The sequence below is a fragment of the Serinus canaria genome, chromosome 1A, assembly GCF_022539315.1.
Source record: "Serinus canaria isolate serCan28SL12 chromosome 1A, serCan2020, whole genome shotgun sequence".
NCBI classification, from domain to species: Eukaryota; Metazoa; Chordata; class Aves; order Passeriformes; family Fringillidae; genus Serinus; species Serinus canaria.
The window spans coordinates 15,499,302-15,525,907 of record NC_066314.1 but is presented as its reverse complement, the minus strand read 5'-3'; the positions used below and the strand labels follow the sequence as shown (position 1 = coordinate 15,525,907).

Genomic DNA, 26,606 nt, shown 5'->3' with positions numbered 1-26,606 from the left:
CAATAAAACTTACATATAAAAAATATTTAAATAATAATTATTTAAAATATTATATAAGTAAGAATAAAGCACAGTCACTATTCTGAAGATTTTATGGCTCAAGTATAAAGGAAGAGACAATAAATTCCCAGAAAAGTAAAAAGAAGCAACACAAAACTCATCAATGTGACTCTAAGTGCTACTAACAGACTCAAGCCAACCTGTCAAATCTATTCTGGGCATGGCAAAAACGCAGAACTTAGCATGGCTTGGAGCAAAGTAGCTGAATATCTGCATTAGGTGCTCCATTTAAGTAAGGTGGCAAAGTGGGAGATAGCACTGCTACTTTCTTGGGAGTGCAGGTGGGTGATGAAGCTGTCATCACGGGCTGATAGACTGCAGTCAGCATCTCACTGCTCAATCTCAGATGCCATGTAGAGTGTCAGTATTAGTCCATTAAAGGCCTCAAAAGAGAAAATGTCTACGTTTTCCTTGGTGCTCTAAAAAAGAGGGAGCTAAGGGAGATGCAGAGCAAGAAAGCAAGAAAAAATGATGGACTGAAAAATTATCTTTACAGCTTCTTTGCAGTCTGGGTGAATATAATTGGAGCAAAAATGCATTTGTCAATGACAAAGAAAAGGACAATGCAGTAATAAAGACGTGAGTTGGTGACAGCGTGGGTGAAAATGTCTTGTAGACAGACAGGAAAGCCTATATCTTAAAATCATGAATAAGAAAAGATCTGCAAGAGATTCCTTATTAAAATATACTGAATATACTTTTGTAGCTCAGCTATGTCAACAAAATTATAACTTCCTTAAAGTACAAATCTAACAGATAAGCCAGTATGAATTCAACTGTTACTAACTTAATTATAATTACCATTAGCTTATATTTAGTTCAACAGTTGAATCTAGTCCCTGAAGTCTAGTTTCTGCAAAAATCTTTCACATATCTTGTACATTCCAACTCAGTAGCCATATTTTCTATTAATACTTTAATTCCAAGTATGTTCAAAATCATACATGAATATTTTATCACTTGACAGCATCAGCTATCCACACCTCTCAAGAATTCAGGAGAATTTTGGATTTATGGCTGTAGTTAGGAAAATTAATAACAGCAAGCCAAAGTCTGAGACATGCTGATGAGTAGAAAGGTTTTCATTACTTGCATGTTTAATTACTTAAGCTTAGATACTTAAGCTAAATGAACTGCACATTTTGTAGTCAACAGACATAGTGTATCACATTTTAACAAGTATTTTTATTTTTATTAGCTTACTGCTTTTTTCTATTTTTTTTGTCCGACACTAGTTTGGAACCAGGCAATTGACACAGAATATTCACATCATCAATAGAAACATCAGAAACCAAGAATGACCTATTTGAGTCTACAAAATATCACACTGGTTACAAGGGAAAATCTAAGGCAGGATTAAAATTTCTGCCATTTCCTGCCTAGCCATTGTGCTGTTTATCTCAACTATAAACAGAGTAACAGTGGGATGGGGCACCCTATCTAGATAAAGAGGACTCTCTAGAAGTGAGAGCCAAAAGAGAATAACAAGCTGTAATGAAAATTTTAAAAATTCTCACTCTTTTCCATAATATTAATCTTTGTATTATACATGGGCATAAAATATTTAAAACATCTCCCTGTAAACATGTCAGTTTAATTTCACTGGTATCAAAAAGTGACTCTGGGCAATTTAAAAATTGCTGAATGAAGTAATTTTTGTCCTCATTACATATCATTGCATCACACAGCTCATTGCCATAAATAGCAAATTTCAAAATGGGATTGCAGCTTACTAGAAAGATCACTGAATAAGTAGGACAAAATGTAAGCAGCTTTAAACTCCTAGGAAAATAAAACCATCTGATATTTTGAACTTAACCAAATAAATGGCAGTGAGACTAATAACTTGTTCTAATTATTCAAAAGAGGACAACTATCATCATTACTTGATTATCATCTTACAATGAAAAAAAAAATCAACACAGTTTTATATGCCTGTGTTCCAAGTCTATATACACACCTGTTTAGGTATATACATGTACATCTACAATATACACATAGAATATATACACAAGAACATTTGAACATTAGGAGGCCTGAGTTGAAACATTTATTTCTTCCACCCTACCCTTCCCTTATCAAAAATCATACTTTTACTGATTGCTTGGTTTCAGACATACTTAAAAGAATGAAAACAAGTATGAGGAGAAAAGACTATCTTTTTCTGAAGAGAAAAGACTATTTTCTATCAGCATCCTGTCTGTAATATTACTGATAATATACTTCATCTAATAATAAGAATAAAATTATTGCATAACCAATTCCTTTAAAATTGATCTTTCATTCAAAATCTGTTCAGTGTCTCTTCTGGCACAGTGCCACATCTGATGTTCTTGGGAAATTATTCCACCTTAAAATTCCTGTATTTCTACTGAAAGAGGTCAAACAGACATGTAAAAGAAGAGCAGGAGTTTTCTCAGCTAGCAGAAAAGAACCAGGCCCTCTGACTGAGGGTTAGGAGAGACTTCCCTTATTGCTGTCATATGCAGAAAAACAGATACAGACCACACTATGTGCAAGAGAAATGACTGAATGCATGTGGTTCTTGATACAGTTTACAGAACAAAAACCTTTTGTACAAAATGTACTATAGCTGTGACTTCTCAATAATGTGAATCCAGTGCAATCAGAGTACTCCAGACAGCGTATACTGAACCCCCCCATTTTCCAATGTACTTTAAGTGCTTATTACTTTGAAGACTAGGCACTGATCTACAGCTATTATTAACAAAGCAGAAGAATAATGGATATTATTCTTGCCTGTGGGACAGAAGTATCATTTAGAGAATTGATAACACTTTAGTTCAGCCATTTTAAAAGGTCATGTTACACAATAAAGAAGGCCAAGGCTTTTAGTGATAACATATGATGGTGATAAAACTAGCATGGATCTACAGATCCTCAAAATTACCAATTGCATTTCCATGTTGTAAGCAATCCAAAGCAGTGTGATAAATGCATTCCAGGGTATTCCTGATTTCTGTACTTTATATTCTAGTTCACACGGCCTATAAAGAAATTAAACCATACAGAAATACCTTAACTATTAAATAAGTAAACAAATCTGAATGTGTGTAAGGAGAACAAAACCAGTCTTCATAGTACTATACCATGGTGTTATTTACTTGAAGCATAGTTGTAACAGATTTGGTAGAGAGAGGAAAATTATGGTCTTTGGTGTGGGAAATCAACATGAACAATTTAATAGGGAGGATTAACAGTGAACAATTGTAATCGAGAGGTATGGATACCAACATTAGAGATGATTTTGACAAAGTACCATAAATTGAGAAAATCTGACAGTGTTAGCAGGTAGTAGAAATTAAAGCTGTTATGTTGTGCCCTTAGGGATTTATTCATTTCAAAGACAGGCAATGACAGCTCTGAATAAATCCTTTCATGAAGATAAAATAGATTGAAGTGATACACAAATTTGCACAATGGTTCATTTGTAGAGGGCCACAGAGTTCAGTCAGCTGGAGAGAAAATAAGCTGGTAATGGGCCATTTCCTCTGGGTAGGCAATGGTGGGGGCCTTGCAGCACAGACTATTCACATTCAGCCTTCAAAGGAGACTTTAAAGCCTTTTAGGCATTCAGTGTGTATCATAGGGTAAAATTCAATATAAATATTTCTATGCAAGTGAACTGTCACCAGTTCACAAAAAAAAATTGGACTTCTATGGATGTATGCAAATGATCTGCCTATCTACCATATTCAAATCTTCTTATAAACAACATCCTGATATGCTTTTTGCTGAATAAAATGTAAGGTTTTGAAACATAGGAGCCTTAAGTCCTTTTTACTTCCTACTGAAAAACAGGCTCCATATTTTAAGACTGTTTGTCCAGCTTTTTTGAAAGAAATGAACGTGACTTTGTTAGAGAATGTTATATTATACAGATGAGAAATTACAAATAAATTCTTCAGTGATGCATTTAAGATTAACAAAATTTACCTTTTCAGAAATCTCTGCAAAATATCAAGGTAACAGCATCCCCAGAATCCTCTTCTCAAAATCTGCCTCAGTTCAAACAGCATTCTTTTTTCCAGAGTGGACAAAGAAAACACATCTCCTACTGCTAACAGTCCATCACTTCAGGTCTAACAGTTTTGGAGCAACTCTAACTAATAGTAAGATATTGTCTTGCTGCTCCTGTTTTGTCTTAAATTCATTCCCAAAGTAATGTTAGAAAGGTAAATCTAAGAAATGGCACCCTGTGCTTGAAAAATATCCTCTTCACTTACTTGAAAATCTTTCTCCTCCAGGATCTCTTTCCTCCACCTGACAAGGAAGGCAGCGCAGACATACAAGTGGAAGTGAGAAAAACCCTCTGGTTCAGACTAGAAAAAATAAAAATAGATCATCCTTTCAATACACAAATAATAGTACTTTTGATCACCATATGCCCCAAGTGTATTTTTCTGACATTTACTTCTAACTATAAATGTCAGCCACATCTGTCTCTCTTTGTATCACAAACATGCTTGCATTTAATCTATGCCAAACCTATTCATTGCTATTATCTGTAACAGGGACAGAGGTGAGGCAGCTTCCATTTCTCATGTTTAAATCCATTCTCTACTGATGTGTATTCCATTTCTGGTGTTATCCATTAGCTTATATGGTATGAAATACTGTACTGTCCAGCTCAACACTGTGGTGTGAACATATGCTTCATCTCTGTTATTAAGTGAACTCTTCTACTAGCAGCAGCTTTTGAAGTATAAATTTTGATATAGGAAATTAATAAGCATTGTAAAGTAAAAATATCTTGTATTACTTTGAACTGAATTAGATGTTTTCACTGTAGGAAGAAAACTTACTCATAAAATGAAACATATACAGCTCAGTTTTGTATTCAGCTCTGCAGCTTTCTGTTCTGGTTCGAGTCAGCAGATTCCATCCCTTTACAAAACTCCCCCTAGAAATTAGTATTCTATAATTTCACATAAGAGTTGAGAAAATTTTGTGCTGAGGTCTTTAAAAGACATCACTAAGTTTGCTCATATTATCAAATTAATCTCAGATTTTATTTTCTTTACCACTAAGGACTGAAAAAATAATTATGATATTAAATTATCAATGTTATGACTGTGAAATAATGCTATGTAAAACGCATTAAAAAAAAATTTGAAATTTATAATTATGAAATTAAACTACATAATCTGGCAAATTGAGGTGTATTTAATTGCTGATATCTATATGATTTACAAGATCTAATTATAGTGCTTTAAAAAGATAGCAACTTTTTTCATATTCTTTGTTGGTCATTTCAAAACTGAAGTTTACTCTTTAGAAAAATATAGTGTTCTGCTCAAGTACAGTGAAGTGTACAATTTCTTACATAAAGAATAACATGATAAAATACCTATTTTATTGCTATTTAACCTAGAACAAGCTATTTAAAATTCATGCAATAAATAAAATTCCCAGCTATAACAAGTGACAAAGGAAAAATATTCTCCGACTACTACTTTTCCTTCTCCTCTATCCTTGACTGATAAAAGAGCAGAGTGTGCTACAAGAGGTTTGTAAAACACCTTGTTAACAGCTACAGAAACTACAGACCATCTGGTCCACCAAATCAGTAAGGTTCCAGAAAAGAGACAATGCCAACTACCTGGAGGGAAGCATTTAAGATTAAAAGTGCACTTGGAACTGAAAATAAGAATTAGCTAATTTTGGAAATACTTTTAAGGAATTGTAGAAGAATTATCTGGATGTGTATAAAAATCTGTATTTTGTGTTGTGATTTTTCTGGTTTTTTCCACCAATAAAAGTTTCTTCAAAATGAAGCTCTTTTAAATGAAACAAAATAGGCTTAAAAATGCAATTCATTAGAGAAAAAATGCATTTCCCCCACAGATTTAAAAATTCATCATGCTTCAGAGATAAGTCTAGGTACAAAGTATTTCCAATGGATAGTTTTAGACAGTTTTAGAAATTGAGTAAAACAGCTAATGCATAATTGCCTTTTCTAACACCTGATACCTATTACACTTTTCTATTTGCAGCTTTTGAACTTACAAACAGTTTGATCTCTAAATGTACAGAAATGCAGACTACCAGCTAAAAGCTATTTAAAATCAAGTATAAACAATGACCTTGATTTAAATATTTCAGAAAAAAATCTCAAGGCAGATGTACAACATTCCAGAGGACTTATTCTGAACATATTACAGACAACTCTGAGCATATTATCTAAGAACCATCTGTCATTATCAATAAAAATCATTTAGATGGTTAGCATCACAAGTATCTCATTGCCCTGCAAATGCTGGATCTCCTCTGCAGCTGAAAAAAAAGGCATTATTTGGACTGCACTCCCCAAACTTCTTGAATTAGACAACCACCAAAAGAATGCAAATTTTGTTGTATGACTAGACTGATTATTGACTTGTCATTGATTAGTCTAAGCAGCCTTCCACCCTGGATACTTCAACATTTAGGGAGTGTAACACCTCATGTTATTATATTTGTATTTGTATTTATATTCAATTTTTATCGTATATTTGTATTTATATACAATACAAGATTATTGTTTAAGGTACTCAGAATTCAAGCTATGAAACTATGTCAGGGTAAGGTATCAAACCACATTTCACACTCAAGTAATAGCTCAGACACAAGGACTTCCAAACACTCAATAATTACACATGAATAAAGCAACCTTAAGCAACTCTATTTCTACCACATTACAAAGAGCAGATACTGTAGGTGAAAAGAGATTTAAATAATTTTTGCCAAAATATCCAAGCAATCTATGGCAGAAAAAGAGAAAGAAGCAAACAAACGAACATCATGAAAAGTGGAATATGTTGGCTGCTCCTCCAACTTTTGCATTTTTGGTCAGCCAGGAGTCTTGACTTCCTAGGCTCAGTCTCAATTCACTGTCAAAACAGACTCAAGAGTTCCAGTCTGAGAAGAAACACAGCAAGAGCACACCAGAGAGGTCCATGACAGTAAGGAGGCTCTCAGCAGGAATGGCCTACAGTAGATGACTGAGTATAGGGGTGCAAGATATAGCAGTACCTCCCCAGAATACTCCAGGTTTCAAAGGTTTCATGTTCAGAGATGTCCTAAGAGAAGCTGCAGAATATGTCCATTTTATGGACATATGGATTTGTCTTAAATTCTAAAATCTTTTTGCAACTGTAAGCTTTTTGGTAAGTCACCAAGTCCTGGAACAAAGAATTCCAAAACACAAGTGCATTCCATATATCATGTCTGGTTTAAACCTGCTAGTTTCATTCAAAGTAGTTCAGATAGTGAAAGAGTATGAATCACTTCCTGTTCACTTTCTGCAATCCATTGATATTTCTTTCTCTTTTGCAGACTAGAACTGTTTGCTTATTCCACTGTTCCTCGTGCACCAGCTCCACCCCCTTTGCTCAGCCTTCTTCAGCATCCTTTCCTGTAGTTTTCTCATTTTGAAAGAGGGTCTAACCCGTGTATAGCATGTATGTTGCAAAAAGAATGTAACTCCCATAGTGCTCATAATGATAATTTGTTCTCCTTACCTTTTCCAGTGATTCTGGACCTTTGGGTTTTTTTTTTATTTTTCTATTCTTGATTGCTACTGAGCTTGTATTTTTCTCTTGTTCTTGACTGTAGGAAGCTACCTGGAAGCCCATAGTTATACCAGTAAAGCTAGGATTGGTCCAAACACACCATATCATTTTATTTCACTTTATTTAGTCCACACCAAATTTCATGTGTTATTTATGCCAGGCTAACATATTTAACAGAAACATGAAGTCCTGTGACTCTTTGCTGTCCACCTCTCACCTTTACTACCCTTAACATGGTGTTGTCAGCAAACTTTGCTGTCTCAGTTGCTCTTCTATCCCTTTTTTTTCTCTTCAGCAGAAGGAGCTTAAGCCTCATGGGAAATTGCAGAAGAATTACATGTTATTTCCTTTAATTTTGAAACTTGCCACTTGTTCTTAACATTTGTTTTCTCTTTCAGGCAGTTATTAATATTCATACAAGGGCATTCCACAGCTGTGTTTCTTCTTTAATAACCTTTAGTGCAGAACCCTCTTCAATGATTTCAATATTCTACATCAACCTGGTACATCTGTTCACTGGCTCTCAAGCTTTGTGAGGTGTGATTTTCCCCTACAAAAATGTCAACACTTTCTTAAAATGACATAATTAGTCATGGTGAAAAAATATTACAATCCAGTTTAGAGAACACTGAACTGAAGTCACCTTAATCTTGGCATTCTAAAAGATACTGCAAGACTTTGCAGACTGCAACTATTTTTATTGTACACAGCAGCCTACCAGCTCATGTGGGATCATAACCTTCTCTGCTGTCAGTTTTCCAGTCAGTTATAAAATGAAATTTCAATTATTCGAGAAGTGCTAAAAATTTTAATTTTATTCATTACACAGGTTACAAAGTTTTTTACAGTTATATGCAAGAATACCTATTAACAACACTTTTGCTGAGTTTGCACATTTTGGATTGTCTTGTATCATAGTTTTTGCTTCACTATGTCTATTCCTAAGAGGATGATCCTAAAAGCAGTAAGCTGAATCGATTCTTACCATAAATGCAGCAACAAAGTTGGATCTTTTATGCTTAAAAAAAACCAAAAGAAACAAACAAAACCTAACCTACAGGTAAGGCCTACAAGCAGCTGTTTCTAATGCAAACATCCATCAATTACATGAAAATTTAGGCAGGTTTGATCTTAGCATAAAAGAAAATCTGACCCAAACACATTTCATAGCATTTCAAAATCTTCAATGGAAAGTAACATTTCCAGGTCATAACATCAAGCTAGAAATATCTGTAACAGCTAAAAAACTATGCAAATATCTCAACCCTTAGAGTTCACTAAATCCCTTATACAAGAGCTATTTTTAAAAAACGTTACAAGAACTGTGTTTACATTCTCTATTTCTGCTAGGCATGTACAAAAAATCACTTATTGCAAAATTTTTCATTATATTTGGCAAATTTATGCTGAAAACTAGGTGAAGATCAGTTTTCACAACAATTTAGTCATTGGCCTCTCTGATCTAGTAACCAACAACATGGCAATAATTCCTAAAATATGACTTCTGATACAAACCTCTGCTGTGAAATCCCAGCCACAAAGAACACAGCCCACTGCTGGAATTTTTTTGGATCAATACCTTGCCCTGTTGGAATGCTCCACATGGCATGCAAAATTCATGTTCAGACTATGTATCAATGTCAAATATAAATGCATACTAGTGATAATTACTATTTACCTAATTCATGCACTCTTCAACTAATAATTTAGTTTTATGAAGCAGCTTTCATGTAAATTTCCACATGACCTTGTATTTTCAGAATGGAGTTTAAATTACTGCCCTCTTCACTTGCTAACATGCTCAATTCAAACAGATTAAAAAAATAACTAACAAAGTGTGTATTTGACTTTTTTGTCCTAGCTTTTCCAGAATAAACTGTGGTGGAAAGCAAAAATCAATGTTTCTCATTTGGTTCTTTTAAAGAATTCACCACGAAGTTTTTAAAGAGTTCAGTCATGACTAGGATGTCAAGTGGATTCTCACTCAATCAAACACTTTCACATCCAACACTGAACTGTCATCTTCTACAGCTATTTTTCTTCCTCTTGTGTGGTGGTTTATTACCTTTGCACACAGGAGTGCTGCTGGATCTTAGCAAAGGAATGGAGATTCTTATGCAGCTCCCTTAAAGCCTTTTCTTGCTGAATTGCATATTGACAGAAGAAAGTGGAGGAAAGCAGTTTTCTTGAAAATGCCTTGGATACAAATGCTAGAAGATGCTGAACTCTACACAAGGGGAACACTTTGCAACACTTATTTCTAACATTATTTTTAAAATAACCTAGATAGACACAGAAGCATTAGGGATAGTGAGACTATCAGAAAATATAATTTCTTTCCTCTAATTTCCCATGTTAATATGCCTCTTGTTATCTGTAGTGAAGAGTGAACATGAGTTGCTCTTTGTACTTGCTGGAGAAACTATTACTAATCTACAGCTTTGAATTTCTACAATTTGAAAAGGCAAACAACTTCCATTTTACCTAGCAATTGCAACTACATAGAACATAGCAAAACAGGGATGGGGCAATGTGAGCATGAATTCTGCCAGTGATAGATCAATCACTGTGATTTTAGATAACAATAGTAAGGGCTGTATATAAAACCCCAATCTAATATACATATTTTACATTTTGTTCCTCTACTAGGAACAAGAAATTACTTTCTGCAAGTAATTTGTTTGTCAATGAGAACAGAAGAACCAGCAGCAAGAACTAATGAAACTCTTCCAGGTTGTTTTCAGTGCATTAACAAGTAGGAGCCACATAGCATTATGAGCCTAAATTAATAACAATAGATAATTTACACTGTTTAGGTTTTAGAGAGCAGTTGATTACTAACAGCTATATTTTTTTTTGTTCACATAGCTGATGTATTAAAAAACAAACTATTTAGGTTAGAGCCATTAATATGGTTCCTAATTATCTTACCAAACCATGACACAGTGTAATGACTCAAAGTAGCAAATCTCTGTCTCATTAACACCAAACACCAATACGTCATTTACTTGCTCTAACAGCATGAAATGCAACCATTCAATTAATTCTGTTTCTTATGTATATAAAGGTGAAGCATATACTTCCCTACACACCTTAGTCCTGAATCTTTTCTTCAGAAAAGGCTTAGGCAGACAGATCACACAAGCTGTAAGAGCATATGAGAAGACAAGACTACCAACAGCCTTTTCAAAACCTTCCACTGCTGGAAAAGTTTAATTCTCTAGCTATTTCCCAGAAAATTCACTTTGCATCTTTCATTTGCTGAGACTGCCCCACTTGAATTTAAAATCCCTCTTGCAGGTGTGAAGTTATGGAAGCACTGAGTTGTTATGGAAAGTCTGAGGAGCAATAAGATAAGGATAAACCCAGAAGTTACCACCTATCTGCCCCCCCTCCAGCATAGGTGAAGTCACAGAAAAAACTTGCTAAAACCTGTGGGCTATTTCTTTTTCAACAGATTACATGGCAGATTTGAACAAAAATATCCAGACAAAGTATTTTCAAAGGCATGCACATTTGGGATACCAAACTTTAGACTTCATCTTTGTTTCACCATTCAATGAGAGAAAGAATATGTATTGAAAAAACTTATTATATTTTAAGATAGGCTGAAAGCTGGGCTTCATTTATTCAGACATGACTGTCCAGCTGGAAAGAAATTTGTTTTGAAGTTTCTTTCTAATTAAAACCCCATTCGTTCTCTCTGAAATCACTAATTTAATTTGTACTTAAACATTCAAATTCTGTCTCAAGTCAAGACTTGACACCAATTAGTTGGCCAAAAATGCGGTGGGAAAAAAAGCAAAGCCGTGTCACCCTAAAATCAGCACTGCTTTTAGTCAGAGAATTCCACTTAAAAGTATGATTTAACTTAAAAGTCATAAACTAAATCCAGATCGTTAGTAAATATGATCAGCTGCAACTGATTTAATTCTGAAGTACTTTGCTGCAAGGCAAAATATCTTCACATAAATGCCAACCTGCTTTAAGCAAACTACTGATTTGATATAGGGACAAGCACAATCAAAAAAGAATATGGCAACTTTTCCACCTGTGAGAACTTCAGCAGATCACAGGAACCAAAACCAGACCACACTTCCTCACCAACCTGCTTTTAAAAGGCAAACGAGCACAAATAAGCACTATGACTAATATTTACTAAACCAATTCCCTATTTCACCTTTTGAATTTCAGAATTATTTACTTCATGTATCATTTTAATTATTTTTACAGTTCATTCCCAGAGAACTGCGATATTGGGAAGTTAATTAATGGGCACAATAGAAGAACTGTCAGCATTGTTTAAATATAATTTCTGCACTAGCCTCATTAACATGTAGCCCTTTATTCTAAACAGAGGTATTGCTGAATTTTGGTATGAAATTGTTAGTTCATTAAAAAGAGCACAATGATATCCTTTTCTGCAGATATTCATGGGTTATCAAATATACTGAAATACATGCTTGAGACAATCATTAGAGCTTTCAGTGCATGGATTTCAAAGACACTGAAATAGCTGTATAATAGTTCTATCATTGTTTAATTAATTTGCTTTAGCTTTATCATATTATTAGCTTTCATAAAAGTTATCAAATTAATACTTCAAGGCAGACCTACAGAAAGTAGTAAGTGCTAGTCTACCATTTCACAACTGAAAAAAGTAATGAGAATATCTCTACACATATATTTCACATATCTATACTGAAAGACTAAAGCAAAATCTGAATAACAGTATTAAAAAATAATGGTTGCTTATTCCAACTTCTCATTAAATAACAAGAAAGTGCTCACTGACACACTGCCAACACATAATTCAAAGAAATCCTCTCATGAAGTATGTTTTAGGCTACATATGTCACTTCCAGATAAAGAGGTTCTCATGTGCCTTTCTGGAAAAAGTTGGTGGTTGGATTACAATGAACTCTTAAATTAAATAATATAGGTCCTTTGAGAAAAGCATATTAAACAATCCAACAAAGATATTGCTTAATTCTTGTTCAGTAAATAAAATGTCTACAATCCCCAAATTCCTACTTCTGTAAATTGGGGGATGATTACATCAATGTAATGTAAAAGTTTTGTGAAGATTTCTGATTAGATTGACATCTATACCAGAACCTTGTCTGTTCTAAGAAAAACCTATTTTCTTCTTAATAATAACAAAAAATAAATTTTCAGGCAAACTATTTCCAAAACTTTTTCTTTCTCTCAAGGAACACACCATAAAAGCTGAGAATGATCAAATATGTCACATGTTCAGTCATGTGTTTTCTAATAGGTGGTCTTGTTGACTAAGATGGTAAATAGAAATACCAAAAGTATATTTAGCAATAAGCATGAGATATTACCTTCCTTCCTGTTCTCCAAGCTAGCAAGTTTAGGCATGACAGAGTTAAGTCATAACACAGAGTTCAAGAACATCATCCAACTTTCTAGCACAACCTTTATCAAGATACTCAAGACACATCACTGGCTGTTTCCCCTTCTCCCATCATTAAACCACATTCTACAAAACAAGAAACAAGCAACAAAATCCTTAATTTCTGATTACCATTATTCCTATTAGAGGCTAGGAAATAGCTGGGACTGTTATTTTCCTTCATCTGCTGTCCTGCAAAAATCTTATTCATGAAAATACTTTCATTGCACAGCAACACCATCTGAATCAGTCTCTGCTTAGGGATGGCAATTTGCCTGAATGTTCAGTCTCGCTTTGTGATGATGACTTAATTATACCAAGCTTTTTGTGACCATGTGTCTGCTTACAACATTCCTTGGTCTGCATGTTTTACATTTCATTCAACTTCCATTAAAACAAACTAATAATGCCACCGAAACTAAAGTAGGCAGTTGCTGAATGCAGCAACATCTTGTCTGATTAAAGAAAAGCACAACATCTGAAAACATTACTCAACAGCTCTTCAGCTACATCCAGCACAGAGGCTCTATAGTCATGATAGTGCTAAACTGCAGGTTTATAAAAGGGCTTATGTCAAAGCAACTGAAAAGCCAACACCATTACTCATTCCAAGTATCTGAAAATTGCTAGTCACTCAATATCACAGCTGGAAATGCTAATAATGCATGCATTTTAATTAAATTCATTAAATACTTGATAGCTATCACCAGGAGTTTGATCTTGTTGGGATGAATAAGACTAGTTGCTTCTTTTGTTAATACAGAAGACTCACCAAGCTAATCCAAAAACTACTCTTCAGACAACTTCTACTCCCATCCACCAACTGCTTAGCACACAAAGAATTAATAGTGAAGATCAGATGCAGCTTTGCTGAACTCTGATCAAAATGAGAGACTACATCTACTAATAAGACTGCCCTTATTAGATTTAGCAAAAATATTTCCTGTGAATAACACTACAGTTATGAGGATGCTAAAAGACTCCATAGATGCCACAGCTTGCTCAGACCTTAAGTATCTTTCAGGACACGGAATCAAGGTAAGATCTTTGATTTAAGTCTTCTTAAGATGCTGACAATCAACTGTAGATCAAGACAAAGTCTGCTTTAATAATAAATCTTCACACCAGACCACTGACTGAAGACAGCAGCATAAAGCAAAAGACTCATTGGGAATGGCAACACCTGTAGAGTTGTTGCAGTCTGCTTTATCAAGGTTCTCTGGAAGTTGCCTCTGATGCTACTATTCTTATCTCTGAAAAACAAAATTTTTATGTTGACCCCAAAGAGCCCTAAACAATTACGAGATTACTACAACAGTAACACTGTTATACTTTTCTCCATCTCAGGTGCATCAGTCACTAACCATCAATGCTTTCCTAGCAGCCCCTTCCTTAGAAAAGCTCCTACAAAAATACCCAGTAGCAGTGTAAATGAAGAAAAAAGTGGCAGAAAGTAAGGCAAATTTTAAGGTATTACCACCTACATGCAACTTTATTAGTTCTAATATTACCAATAATGCATTGGGGTTTTTTCTAGAAAACCTTACTCCATCACAAATACAGCAGAAGGGCTTAAAAAGCTCTTGCTCTTCAACAGTTTTTCCCATACTGAAAGCCTGACATAACCTGCACAGCTTCATGTTTTTCCTGAGTGGCATGACATCACCAGACTGAAGTAAAGATCACTCGAATCTCTTACTGCTGTCAATAAACATGACTTGCTGTTTTCCTTCCATCAGCTTTTGTGAGCAACACTCCAGTAATCCATGCTGACACTGAAAGGACTGAGTCTTCAGTACCAGGAGCTTGAGACATTTCCAACAGAAGACAAAGCAAAGAGTGCCCTAATCACGACCCCTACCCTTAAGCAGCTCAAAATAGAAGGACACCTTTGATCCAAAGAAAAGCTTTCTGGCTTTTTTTTTTGACCAAATGCAAAATCTTCAGCTGAAATTCACAGTATAACATCCAGTATAGTACTTCTGTGAATTCCTTTAGCAAAAAAAAAAGGACTAAATACATTGAAAGGACAATACCAGTCCCACTGAAACAGCCTGGACGCTGCATTAGATTCCCAAGCATCTCTCCAAATTTTCAGAAGCCTTTTACTTATTTATTTTATTTAAGACTTTAAAAGAGTACACAGTGAGGTTATAAATGGCACTTTCTGGATTTATTTTTTACTACTATAAAAGAAAAAAATTGCATACAATTTTCTTTAAATCTCTCTTATTAAGTTGTAACAGGCAACAGAAAAGCAATCATAAAAAAATTATGCTGCCAGGCTTCAAGATGAATTTTATCAACAAAATGAATGTGAAAAAACAAACAAATATGCTCTACAGTAACAGCTCAGCCTCTAGAAAATTACAACAGGAACCAAACAAAATATTATCTACCCAAGGTGTGAACTAAAATATTTACTTATTAAAGGATGCAGCATCAAAATGTAATTGTTAACTGTATCTGCCCTTCATCTTTATAATATTTTTTCACATGATTTTGCTTATAGCAATGAAGGCTATTAGACTTTAAAATCTGACCAACATTAGACTAGCAATTAGCCTTCAAAATCTGACCAACATATCCCAAAATGCTGGAAGGAAAGATGTAAAGTTGTATGTTCAAGCATAAATGTCAATGTCAATGTTTTCATATCTCACAAATAATGTAAACTGCAAATATAACTTGTTTTGGTACATAGCTACAAGATTTTTAACACCACTTAATCTGTTAGTTTGTGAACATAGTGATTTCTTGATTCCAAAACACCCTAAATCAATATTAAAATAGCAAAGGATATACAAAATTAAATAAAAAATAAACTATATTAATGCAATTACAAATTACATATTTTACCAAAAAAAAAAAAAAAAAAGCAGATATTTTATGCTAACCAATCACCCAATACCATTTTGGAAAACTGTTTTCTGTATGCCTTATTTTTCAGGGTAGCATTAAAAACTTACTGGTATAAAATCTCTGCCATTACAGAATGGCTCTGTGGAAAGATGAAGCTCACCACACACTGACAACATCTGTAGCTCATTCCAGCCAAAACAAAAGCAGCACAGTGTGCATAGCTGGAAGAAACATGTTTGAAACAAGCAATGTGCAAAATGAGCTGCAAAACAAAGTCTCAGCTCACACAAAGTTATACTGAGAATTTATACACTGAAGAGACTCCCAGAGCCAGGCACCCAGGCACAGTGACAGAAACAGAGGTGGCAAACTACTAACTGATTCCAGGAGTTTTACAATTCTTAGGACTACTGATGAGCTACTGAAGATGGATCCTGGCCACCTTTCAAGAACCTGCATTTGCCATATGACTTTCAGACAGCAAGGACTGTGTCAGGAACATTCCAGGAGTTGTTTATTTTCCATGTTATCCCATTAAAGCTTGGCCAGCCTTTGAAGGCTGTGAAAATTCACTGCATCCCTGGGCACTTAAACAATAAACCAAATTAATAATCACTTCTCAAAAACAACAAGGTGCTGCTACTATGGAAACAGGTGGGAAACAAAGGTTGTCAGCACTGCTCAGTGGGAGCCTACAGGGAACCAAGCAGCAGAGTTCTGTTTCCATAACAGGTACAGAACCCAAGAGAAAGAGAATTTAAAACAAAAAGAAAAATAAGAAAAAAAGAAGTCATAGCCCAGACAGAATGAAAGCCAGGAAGAGTGCATGTGTACTGAAATGGGACTCAATACCAGAGAGGAAGAGAAGCTACAAATCAGAAAACCAAAAAAATCTCTTTACCATACACCTAATTTACATAGCAGATATTCAGATATTATATTAATAATCACACTTAAAACTTGAAAAAAAAAATACACTGGAATCATACAAACATTTAGACTGGATTTAAATATTTAACTGCAAAACTCATACAGTATCAGGAAACAAAACATTTCAAATTGTATCTTATGGAAAACTGAAAAGAATTTGTATTTTTAATTATGAAAATGCTTTACTAAAAAGCAAGTGTTGGCTTGTTTCAAGACAAAGAAAAAGCACATAACTGCCAGAATTTTTTTTTTCTGAAACATTAAAATAAAGTTAAAACATACTTAAGAGATGACTTTTCTCTGTCTGCAACCTAAGCTTTAAAAAAGTATCACCAATGAAAGTTGTTTATACTTCTCAGAAAGGACAAATTGATTTGCTCTTCCATTAAGACACTGATTTTCCACAGTCTTGACAAATTACTGTTAACAAGGAAAGAATCCCATTAGAAAGAAGAAAACCTGTTTATTAACAAACAGAAAGATTATTAGAACTTAAAGGCTCAGTCATGAAAATGCTACTATTAGTTTTGTGGACCTTTTTGAGCACAATGTGTAAGACTTTTTTCAGCAACAAGAGAATCTATTAAAGGATAATCAGAAGATACAGTCTTTGTTGAGCTGATTTGTATTTAATAATTTATGTAAAACTTTCACAAAGTCTGTTCTTTTACAGAAAGGAAACAGTAGGTGATGTTATCTGGAAATTTTCATCCATAACTTTTTGCAATAAAGAAAGAAAAACTGACTGTATTGAAATGAAAAAGCAAAAAAGCATAGGTATTTCAACTGTTATATCTATTTTCCTATCTACTAGACCATGTTTCTTCTCCAAAATATTAATTTCAGCCTAGAATGAAAAAAATCTGCTGCATAGTTATTTGTATCTATTTAGCTTATTCAAGGTATTATTACTATTTCCTAAGTCACTACATAAAACTCACATTTTCAATACTATTTATTATGTTTCATAAAAGTTCCATTAGAATCAAATTCAGAGCAAACAGAAGTTGGAGGCATAATTTCCATTTATTACTTTTCATAATATCTTTTCCATTCAGACATATCTACACAATCTAAGGAATTTCTGCTATTGTTCTCAAAGACAGATAAAGGACAAAAAAAAAAATCAGAGCATGCAATTGTTCTAATCTACCAAAACCAATGGAAAATGTATTAAAGGTTAAGTGATCCAATGTACAGCAAGCCTATGGATATTTACCATGATCCAATTGAAGAGTACTGTAAAAGATTATTATTTGCTTTCAGTTTGTGGGGGTTGTATTCATTTTCAAAAACAGACATAGGAGGTCAGGATGATGTCTCCAGAGGGAAAGTGAGATCCCTTAGGAGCTTCCCTTCAGACAAATTGAAAATTCCAGGGATCACAGTGAATACCAGGAGAAAAATTACAGCAAAGAACACCAACCAGAGCTAGAAAGACTGATGGGAGGATCAGGAGGTAAACAGAGTTTGATGAAAAGAATCTTGTAGAGGCCAGAGAGGGCTCTGAGGAGTTTTCTAGGATTCAGAAAGTAATTTCTGAATGGCACAGTTACTGTGGTTTGATTTGGATTGCAGACATCCTTCTGAAACACATGCTCACATAGAATCATGTACTCAACCATGGTCAAGGCCAACCTGAGGTTTCATGGAGCATCCAGGGTCTTGTCAGAGCTAGTACATGTAGTTATGAACTATTCTCTTGCACATGAAAGTCTTCTTGCAACGTTTTATTTATCTCTTATTCCGTCATTACTTAAAAGCATAACAGAAAAAAATAAGTCAGACTGGGAATTTCATGTAATGTTTTCCAATACACTCCCTCTCTGCAGGAAAAAACAATAAGGCACAAACTATATTAGTTTCAAAAATATTCAGCCAAACTAAACCACAGAAGAGCCTTTGATTTTACCTCAGTCATCTATTTCATTTATAAGCAAAGACTGTTCCATGTACTGCAATAAATTCAAAGCCTTCAATCCGTCTTCTGTCATAAGAAAAACGAGAATGTTGCAGTGTGAAAGATGGGAAAAACTATGCATTTCCATTAATACCTGAAGTGGCCAAACACCTTTTGACTCCAGACTAAAGCAGAATATCATGCCCAATTTCCTTTATGCTGGCATTCAAAAGTAAAGAACTAGTACAGCCACAACTCCAATTACCACTTAAAAATGAAGATTTCTCAGAACTTGGTAAGCGTTTATGACATAATTCTTAGTACTCCTAAGTCAAATGGACACCCCTATATTCCCTCTAGGAAAGGAAAGCATAGCTAATTCAGAATTATTACCACATGCTCTCTTTCATTATTCAATCTCTTTAAGAAAGCATGGACATGCACAATTGCTAGTCCAACCTCCAGCAGTAATGGTATTCATCAGTAATCTTCTTGTGAGCCTTTACAATGGCTCTACTACTTGACTTCAATCAGCTGTAAAGCTCTTTTATTCTGTTATCACATCAGTGTGAGGGAATGAATGCCAAAGATTGAATGCCCTCCTAAAGGAGTGCAGTCATGCTGTTAGAATAGCAATGAGCTTCTTCTGACACTGCTCAACACCTTCCTTCACACTCCCTCACTCTCACAGAGAAACACAGGCATGACAAAAATAAATGTCTGCTGAGTGGGAATGCTAAGAAAAAAAATCTACAGAATAATATACTAAATAGATCATATCACAGTTTAATAGAAGGAGTTGGAAGTTGATAAAAAGGATGCAATTAATAGACAACTGGCAGCAGTTGTGTTCCATTTGTCAGACAAAAGGATGAGTGGAATAATTATGCTAGTAGTGAGAAAAACTCAGAATTTTCTACACAGAATGTCTCATCTATTAATACTCAGTTCTTCTTAAGCACATTTTATTTTTGCTGAAGAAAGGACCTAAGCACAAACTAGTTCTTAATCATTTTAACAAAGTGACGAAAACTAGAGGTCAGATCAAAAAATGGATGATTGTTGATATTCAAAGTAGAATGTTTTGGTAGCTCAGCCTGTCTCCTCCCTGCACTGTTTGGTGTTGTGTACATGGCTTTAGCCAAAAGAAGCAGACAAGCCTGATATGAAATCTCTGCAAATATGCCCCCAGAATCTAGACTGCCATATTGACAGAGCTATCAGACAACTCAGGAAAGCAACTCAATTGTCATTTATTCCTTAATATTGCTTTTTGGACAAAATCAGAGGGTTTTATTTTTATTTTTGTAATTTGAAATACATCATCAAAACTCCACCATGAAAGTAAGCTATGCTTTTTTTGCAAGGAAAAATAAAAAGTGCAGTAAAAATAAAAAGTGCATTTTTCTAGCTCACATACATTAGTGATATTCAGTAATAAATACATTATAAAGTGCTTTTCAAAAATTTTTATCTCAATAGTTAATTATGATAAATTCCACTTTCTGACCAGCTATAAAGCAGTGTCTTTCTTCAAGAAAGCTTATTTCTACTAAATATTTTTTAAATATTTAAATCAAAACTTATTTTTACAATGATAGGAAAAAAATCTATGCAGTCTGTTGGATGGAATGGCTGAAAGGAGGAAAGACATCAGAAAGCTGGCATAGAAAATGAATCAACTAAGCTAAGAAAACTTAATTCTTTTTGTAGGACATTCTCTTTCAAATCAACACTAAGTTGCAAGTCCATTAATTCTCTAAAACTTACACTTCAGAATCACAAACCCAATGGGTTTATGCTCCTACTTCCTGACAGACATTAGGACATTCTGACATTCTGACTTTCTCCCTTCATTTAAAATGTTTATACCAAAAAGAAATAATCTTCCTTGCATGAGAGCTTATTGAAATTCCTGTGCTGCTCCATAAAGGATGAAGGATGGTGCTGTAGACTGTGAAATGCCTTTGTGTTTGACCAGAAGCAGATTATTTCAATAGTGCACCATGCTCTACAGTCTATTTCAGAGTGAACAGGAACACAGTGAAATCTCTCTGCTGTGAAGTATGCCAGCATCAACTCCAGCTTGGAGAAACAGAGAATGACTTTTGTGCCTCTTCTCAGGAATAAGGCATTGATGTGGCAAGTGAATGAGGCTTCTGAACACTGTTTTCAGAACACAAACTGACATCTCAGCACAGCAGAGATGCAATAAAACTTAATGAGTGACTCAACTGATCACATTTTCTTGAGAAACTACACTGCTCCAGTGACATAAACAGTACTTTTCCAGTTGGAATGTGTTAAATAGTTTCCTGCACCTTTCAATCATGCTTGTAAAAAGATCAAAACTCAGGATGAAGCTCTACAAAACACCTTCCCCAGTGAAAGTATATAGCTAAAATTGTATCTGCAATGGTGCTAGACTTTAGTATATAGCATTTTCGTGACACCCTTTCCTAGTAATGTAAGGAAGAGAAGACATCAACAGAAATCAATAAAGGATTGATATTTTTCTTTTTATTTTTGTAGTGTAGGTGAGCAACAAATATTTATTGTAATGTGGTCAGGCAGTTGGACTAGTTGATGACTGTAGGTCCCTTTCAAATGAACTATTCTATTGAATTCTACTAATTACATGATAAAAAATCAGTTATTAGCACTTGCAGTCAGTAAAACTGACTCACATCTCAAGTAGAAGTGGGCCAGAAATGCCTGCTTCTAACATGGTCAGCCAGCCATTCCCTGCCTCCTCTCACAAAAGCCTGACACAGAACTGCCCAGCTCTGCCTTGCCCTAAACTTAATCATGTCTAATAAACAATAAAGTTAAATTAGAAGAGGATCCTCCTCATAGCCATGGGCAGAAAGAAAGAACTTGATGGCAGCTGAGATAGCCCAAGTTCAACCCCCTGTCTGACAGGAGAACAAGAAAGCACTCACAACTCACAACTCACAACTCACATGGGGTTCAGAAAACAGCATTATTCAAAAGAACCAGGCTGCACCAAAGGTAGATTGCAAGAAGACACATGCTTGATGAGATAAAGATGATTCTCAAGGTTGTTAACACACTGTTTTTACACAACATTAATGAACTCAGTGGCATTAGTTTCAGGATTATGTGTGAGATTAAGTTTGTTATAGCACAAGTGTGCTTGATTCCTCATGTGCTCATCTTCACACTTCCAAGAACTCCTTTTAAATATGAAGTGTTTTCTGATTCAGGATTTATTTGCACTTCTAAAAGCAAGGAAGCAGAATAAGGGCAAGAAGAAAAAGAAACAAACTGTCTTGGTGAGTTAAAACATTTAATGAAGATTTAACTCTACATAGTCTACTTTTCTACTGATACTAGCAGAATTTTTGGAAATGACACAAGGGAAAAATATTTATAGCAACAAGCTGATTAATCTGAATAAAAGCTAAGGGGATAAAATGCACAGACTAACTTAAATCATAAATTCAAATGCACTAAAAGAAAACAGATAGTCATTACATTTTAATACCAAAATGAATAATTGTCAAATTACTCATTAAAAAGTACTTTGCAAGACTTATTTACTACAATAAAAGTACCTGCACCATTACTCTGACTTTGCATAATTTTCTGTTAATTACTTAGACTTAGCAATATGATGGAAAACCTAATAATGTTTAGTACTTATATAAAGGGACAACCTGGAAGAGAACCAAATCCCAAATGGTTTTAAATTACCCAAAAGATGAAAGAAATTTTTATCTTCCCCTTCATTTTTCAAGCACTTATTTGAGGGATCAAAGCATGTTAATACAACTGCTTTATTTAGAAATATTAAAAACAAAGATGACTCATCTCTCCTACACTTTGTTCTCCCCACTTCATCCCTGCTCCCCTGCTGAAAGAATAACAATAGGTTTTGTTCATGCTGTTGAACAATATAAATGTCTTATCTGCAGTGGAAAACTATAATGATTAAAATTAAAGAAATACTTATTTCCAAATATACTTGCTTCTGGCATTTAAACACATATAAGAGAAAAATGCTTCTGATATGAATAATGTGGAACTAAATAAGATAGATATTATTAAAAAGGGGATTACTGGAAACATTGAAGGTCAAAATGGATGTTTGCTAGAGACGAGGACAAGGAAGCAGTAAAGACAGGACACAAACAAAAAGCAAGTCTTAACTCTATGAGTAACATTAACACCTAAAGGAAACCACTTTGCAGTTTGAGTAAGTTTATTAACACAAAAAAGTCTACTATTATAATCCCATTAAAAGTGAGAACTTTGATGAATAATTATTCAAAGGCTTTATTAATTAGAAGCAAACACATAATTTCCTATATTACAAATAATATTTTATGTAAAATATTTGTATCCATGTTTTTCTTGACACTTTCCCGTTCTTATTTATTTGTCAGAAAATCAAGCAACCTGCTGACCTGGACTGAGTGAAGAAGCCAGCTCCCCTCACAGCTCTCTTCATACATTTGAAGACCAAACAAGGAAGTTAAATTTTCCTACTGTGTTATATTGCCAAGTGCTCAAATAAAATGTATGTGGAAGGAGGAGCAGAAAATATATTTGAAAAGTAAAAGAGGACACATTTAAGAATATTGCTTTTAAACAAAACAAATTTACAAAGAAAACATAGATTTCAATATTTCACAAAGCAAACTGTTGCACTTTTAGATATTTAAATTAGTAGAAAAATGCAATATCAATATTACAAGCTAAAAAAAACTGTGGATAAAGAAATGCTGCCTAATTTTGCATATCAACTTTGCATTCTTTAGACCCCAGAGATAACATTAAACATTCCAAGCATGATGTGGTTATGAAAAAACACAGTGCCTTGTGGAAGAAGAAAGACTCTTGAATCACATGGAGTTTGTAAAAAAATAGCATCTCCTTCAACCTTTCTAACCTGAAGATCTTTTTCTATATGGAATATAAGCACAGAGGTTCATATATCAACAGAGTTTCAGAATATATCAACAGCTTCAGAGTCCAGTATGGCTACTCTAAAAGAATTTAGGTTGAATATCTTTGAGTCAGGGAAAATCCAAGTAAGTGTAAGTTTTAGGTAACATCCCATCCACCAGCATCACAGCACAGAGGTATCTTGACCCAGATATTGGAATCTGCTTCAATTCCTCATGATAGATTTTTCTCTCACAAAGTTGCTCAGTCCCTTTTTGAATCCACATAACATTCAGGACACACAGAGTCTTGTGGAAAGAGTTCCAACATTTGAACTTCTGTGTAAAGAACTGTCTTAGGCTTGGACCTGACACCAGTTTTTAAATGTGACTAAACTTTCCTCTGTGTCACATGTACTTTGTACACCTATTCTACATTCTCCTCTCAATCATTTTTCCCCTCCCAGGCTCAAGAATCTTGAAGGTGCAATTCTTCACTTTGACCTATTCTTGACTTCCTCCAACCTGTTCCATAGGAACACTGTAGATTTATATAATGGCAAAATTAGGGTCTTTTTCATTCTTTAGTCTATCATTTTCCTAAAAGTATTCTGACCTCCAGTTCTTGCTCCCAACTGGCAACACACAGTTCATGGTCAATGTACCAGAATATAATTTCCCTTTTCAACCCAAATTCCATGTCCCTTTACATTACATAGGAATTTTAAGTGCCGTTATATATTGGTCACTCTGTCTCAGACAGTCTTTCTGCTTTTCTTGGTTTGTAAGTTCAGTTCTATGCTTATTCTGAATGAGTTTTTACCAGCTGCAGGCTTTCCTATTCTGTTACTCACTTTTCTTTCCTGATCACTTGTGATGATACTGCATAGCACATGTACAACTAGCACACACAGGAAAAGTACAGATATCTGCAGCACTTTCTGTTCATCAACTTAAAAATGTATTTTCATCTGAAAACCTTCATCTTGTTATTCTACCAGATACTACCATTTGTTCAGATATGAAACAAAGGAATAACTGTTTTGTTTCAACTTCATCAACTGTGCATTTCAAAGTAATTGAAATTGACCTTTTTAAAATTTCTAATCACAAAGCAAGTTCCTTCACAGTGAATAAAGGAGAAATAGTGATACATCAAAATACCTTTCCTTTAGTACTTCCCAGAGGCTCACACTGTCTTCTCTGAATGATAACTACTCAACAACTTTATTATGTCAAGACTGATAACAAGAAAAGGTTCACCAAAGATACTTTAATTGCAAACTATCCTGAAATGTGTTTAGTGGAGTTTTTTTAATCTGCTCCTCAACAGTAGTATTTCTGTGAGTTTCTTTTCTCTAATTTGACATTTTAATAATAAATCAACACAGCTATTAATATTTCCTCTGTGTTCAGTCTCTGAAATAATGTGATACAACAGAAAGTAACAACAGAGGTAAAATAACTAAGTATATCTAAAATATAATAGGATAAAATGACATATAGACATGTCTTTTTAGTCATTAGGAAAAAAAACATCACATCAAATTTAGAAATAAACCTCTTATAATAATCTCTGGTTTAAAATATGACTTAAACTGCAGGTTGAAAGATTATCACACACAAAGATAATGTGAGCTTTGTATGAATCACTACTAATCAGCTATCCTCAAAAAGGAAAGTATCTTTGATTGAAATGCTGTATTAAAAAGCATAGAAAATATGTACCTTAGCTCTTTCTAAAGTACCAGCTGTAAGTTTACAAACTGTAGTTTAATTACTGTTGATGAGCACGATATCAGTTTTCCTGTTCATTACTCACAGTTGCACACCAGCTTGCCAGTTAAATCTTTGTTAATATTCTCATTTCTAAATGCTTTGAGGGTGATCAGTGCTTACTTTCTGCTAGGAAGAAGGTATAAAACACAAGTTCAGATGCTTACTGGGTTTAAGAAGAAGAATATTTTAAGAAGGACTGTTTTGACAGTTTGATTGGATTAACACAATCCATCAGTTTGCATAACATACTTTGCTCTTCAAAATGCAGGTATTGCAACTTCCTTAGTGGATGCTAATGCATTTAAATTGAAAAGCACTGGTATCACATCCTTCCAATGCAAATTTCCACGGAAAATAAATTGAAATACACTGAATGGCATCTGATAATGGTATTTATAAACACAGTCTTCTCACAAAAGAATAAGTTAAAAAGAAATGAAGCACAACTACCTGTATGTTTTCTCATGAAGATGTAACTATATTTTAAAAATGTACATGGAATTTGTAACTATTTTACATATATGGAGAACTACATGACAATTTCTGGAATTGTTGTGCTATACAGGTAAAAAAATACTACAGCAGAAATTGAAAAGTTTGCAAGATAATCAGCATGGGTTTATGAAAAGCAGGTCCTGCTTGACTAACCAGAGCTCTTTCTATGACAAGGTGACCTGCTGTGCTAGGTTCTGATTTATGGTTGCAAAAATAAATTATTAATTTTATCATGTATTTTATAATGTAATCCTTATACAGCAATGTCATCAAATCTAAATATATGTGAATTTTTGTTAACCAAGCACAACTACTCTGAAATGACTACTGTAAAATGTGCACAGCTTTTCAATTTTTTTCAGCAGATATTGAAGATGCACTGAGTAACATTAGATACTTACTAAGAACTATTTAATAGACTGCACTGATTTCCATATAATAACAAAATGCACTAGTGACCTCGACATAATGTCTAATTAACCCAGGATTATGTCAGATGGATTGAACAGGGTTATCTGAAAGCTTATGTCAGCACTCACATTTGCAAGTAACTGAAGGCAACAGGAGATGATGGGAAGATGAGAGCAGGCTGGGCTGAGGTTCCTACAGGATATTGCCTATAAACATCTACAAGTACAAACCCCATAATGAGCAGCATGGCTATTGGCACCACACTG

The 26,606-nt window shown here is 34.4% G+C and overlaps 1 protein-coding gene across 1 annotated transcript in view; it reads right to left on the bottom strand.

Annotated features, from left to right (window-relative positions):
- Positions 1-26,606, bottom strand: part of TBC1D22A (TBC1 domain family member 22A) — a 140,029-nt gene that overhangs the window by 27,463 nt on the left and 85,960 nt on the right. The window contains exon 12 of the mRNA XM_030238293.2: positions 4,308-4,403. Coding sequence (XP_030094153.1) covers positions 4,308-4,403 — 96 coding nt within the window. The remainder of the gene's footprint in view (positions 1-4,307; positions 4,404-26,606) is intronic.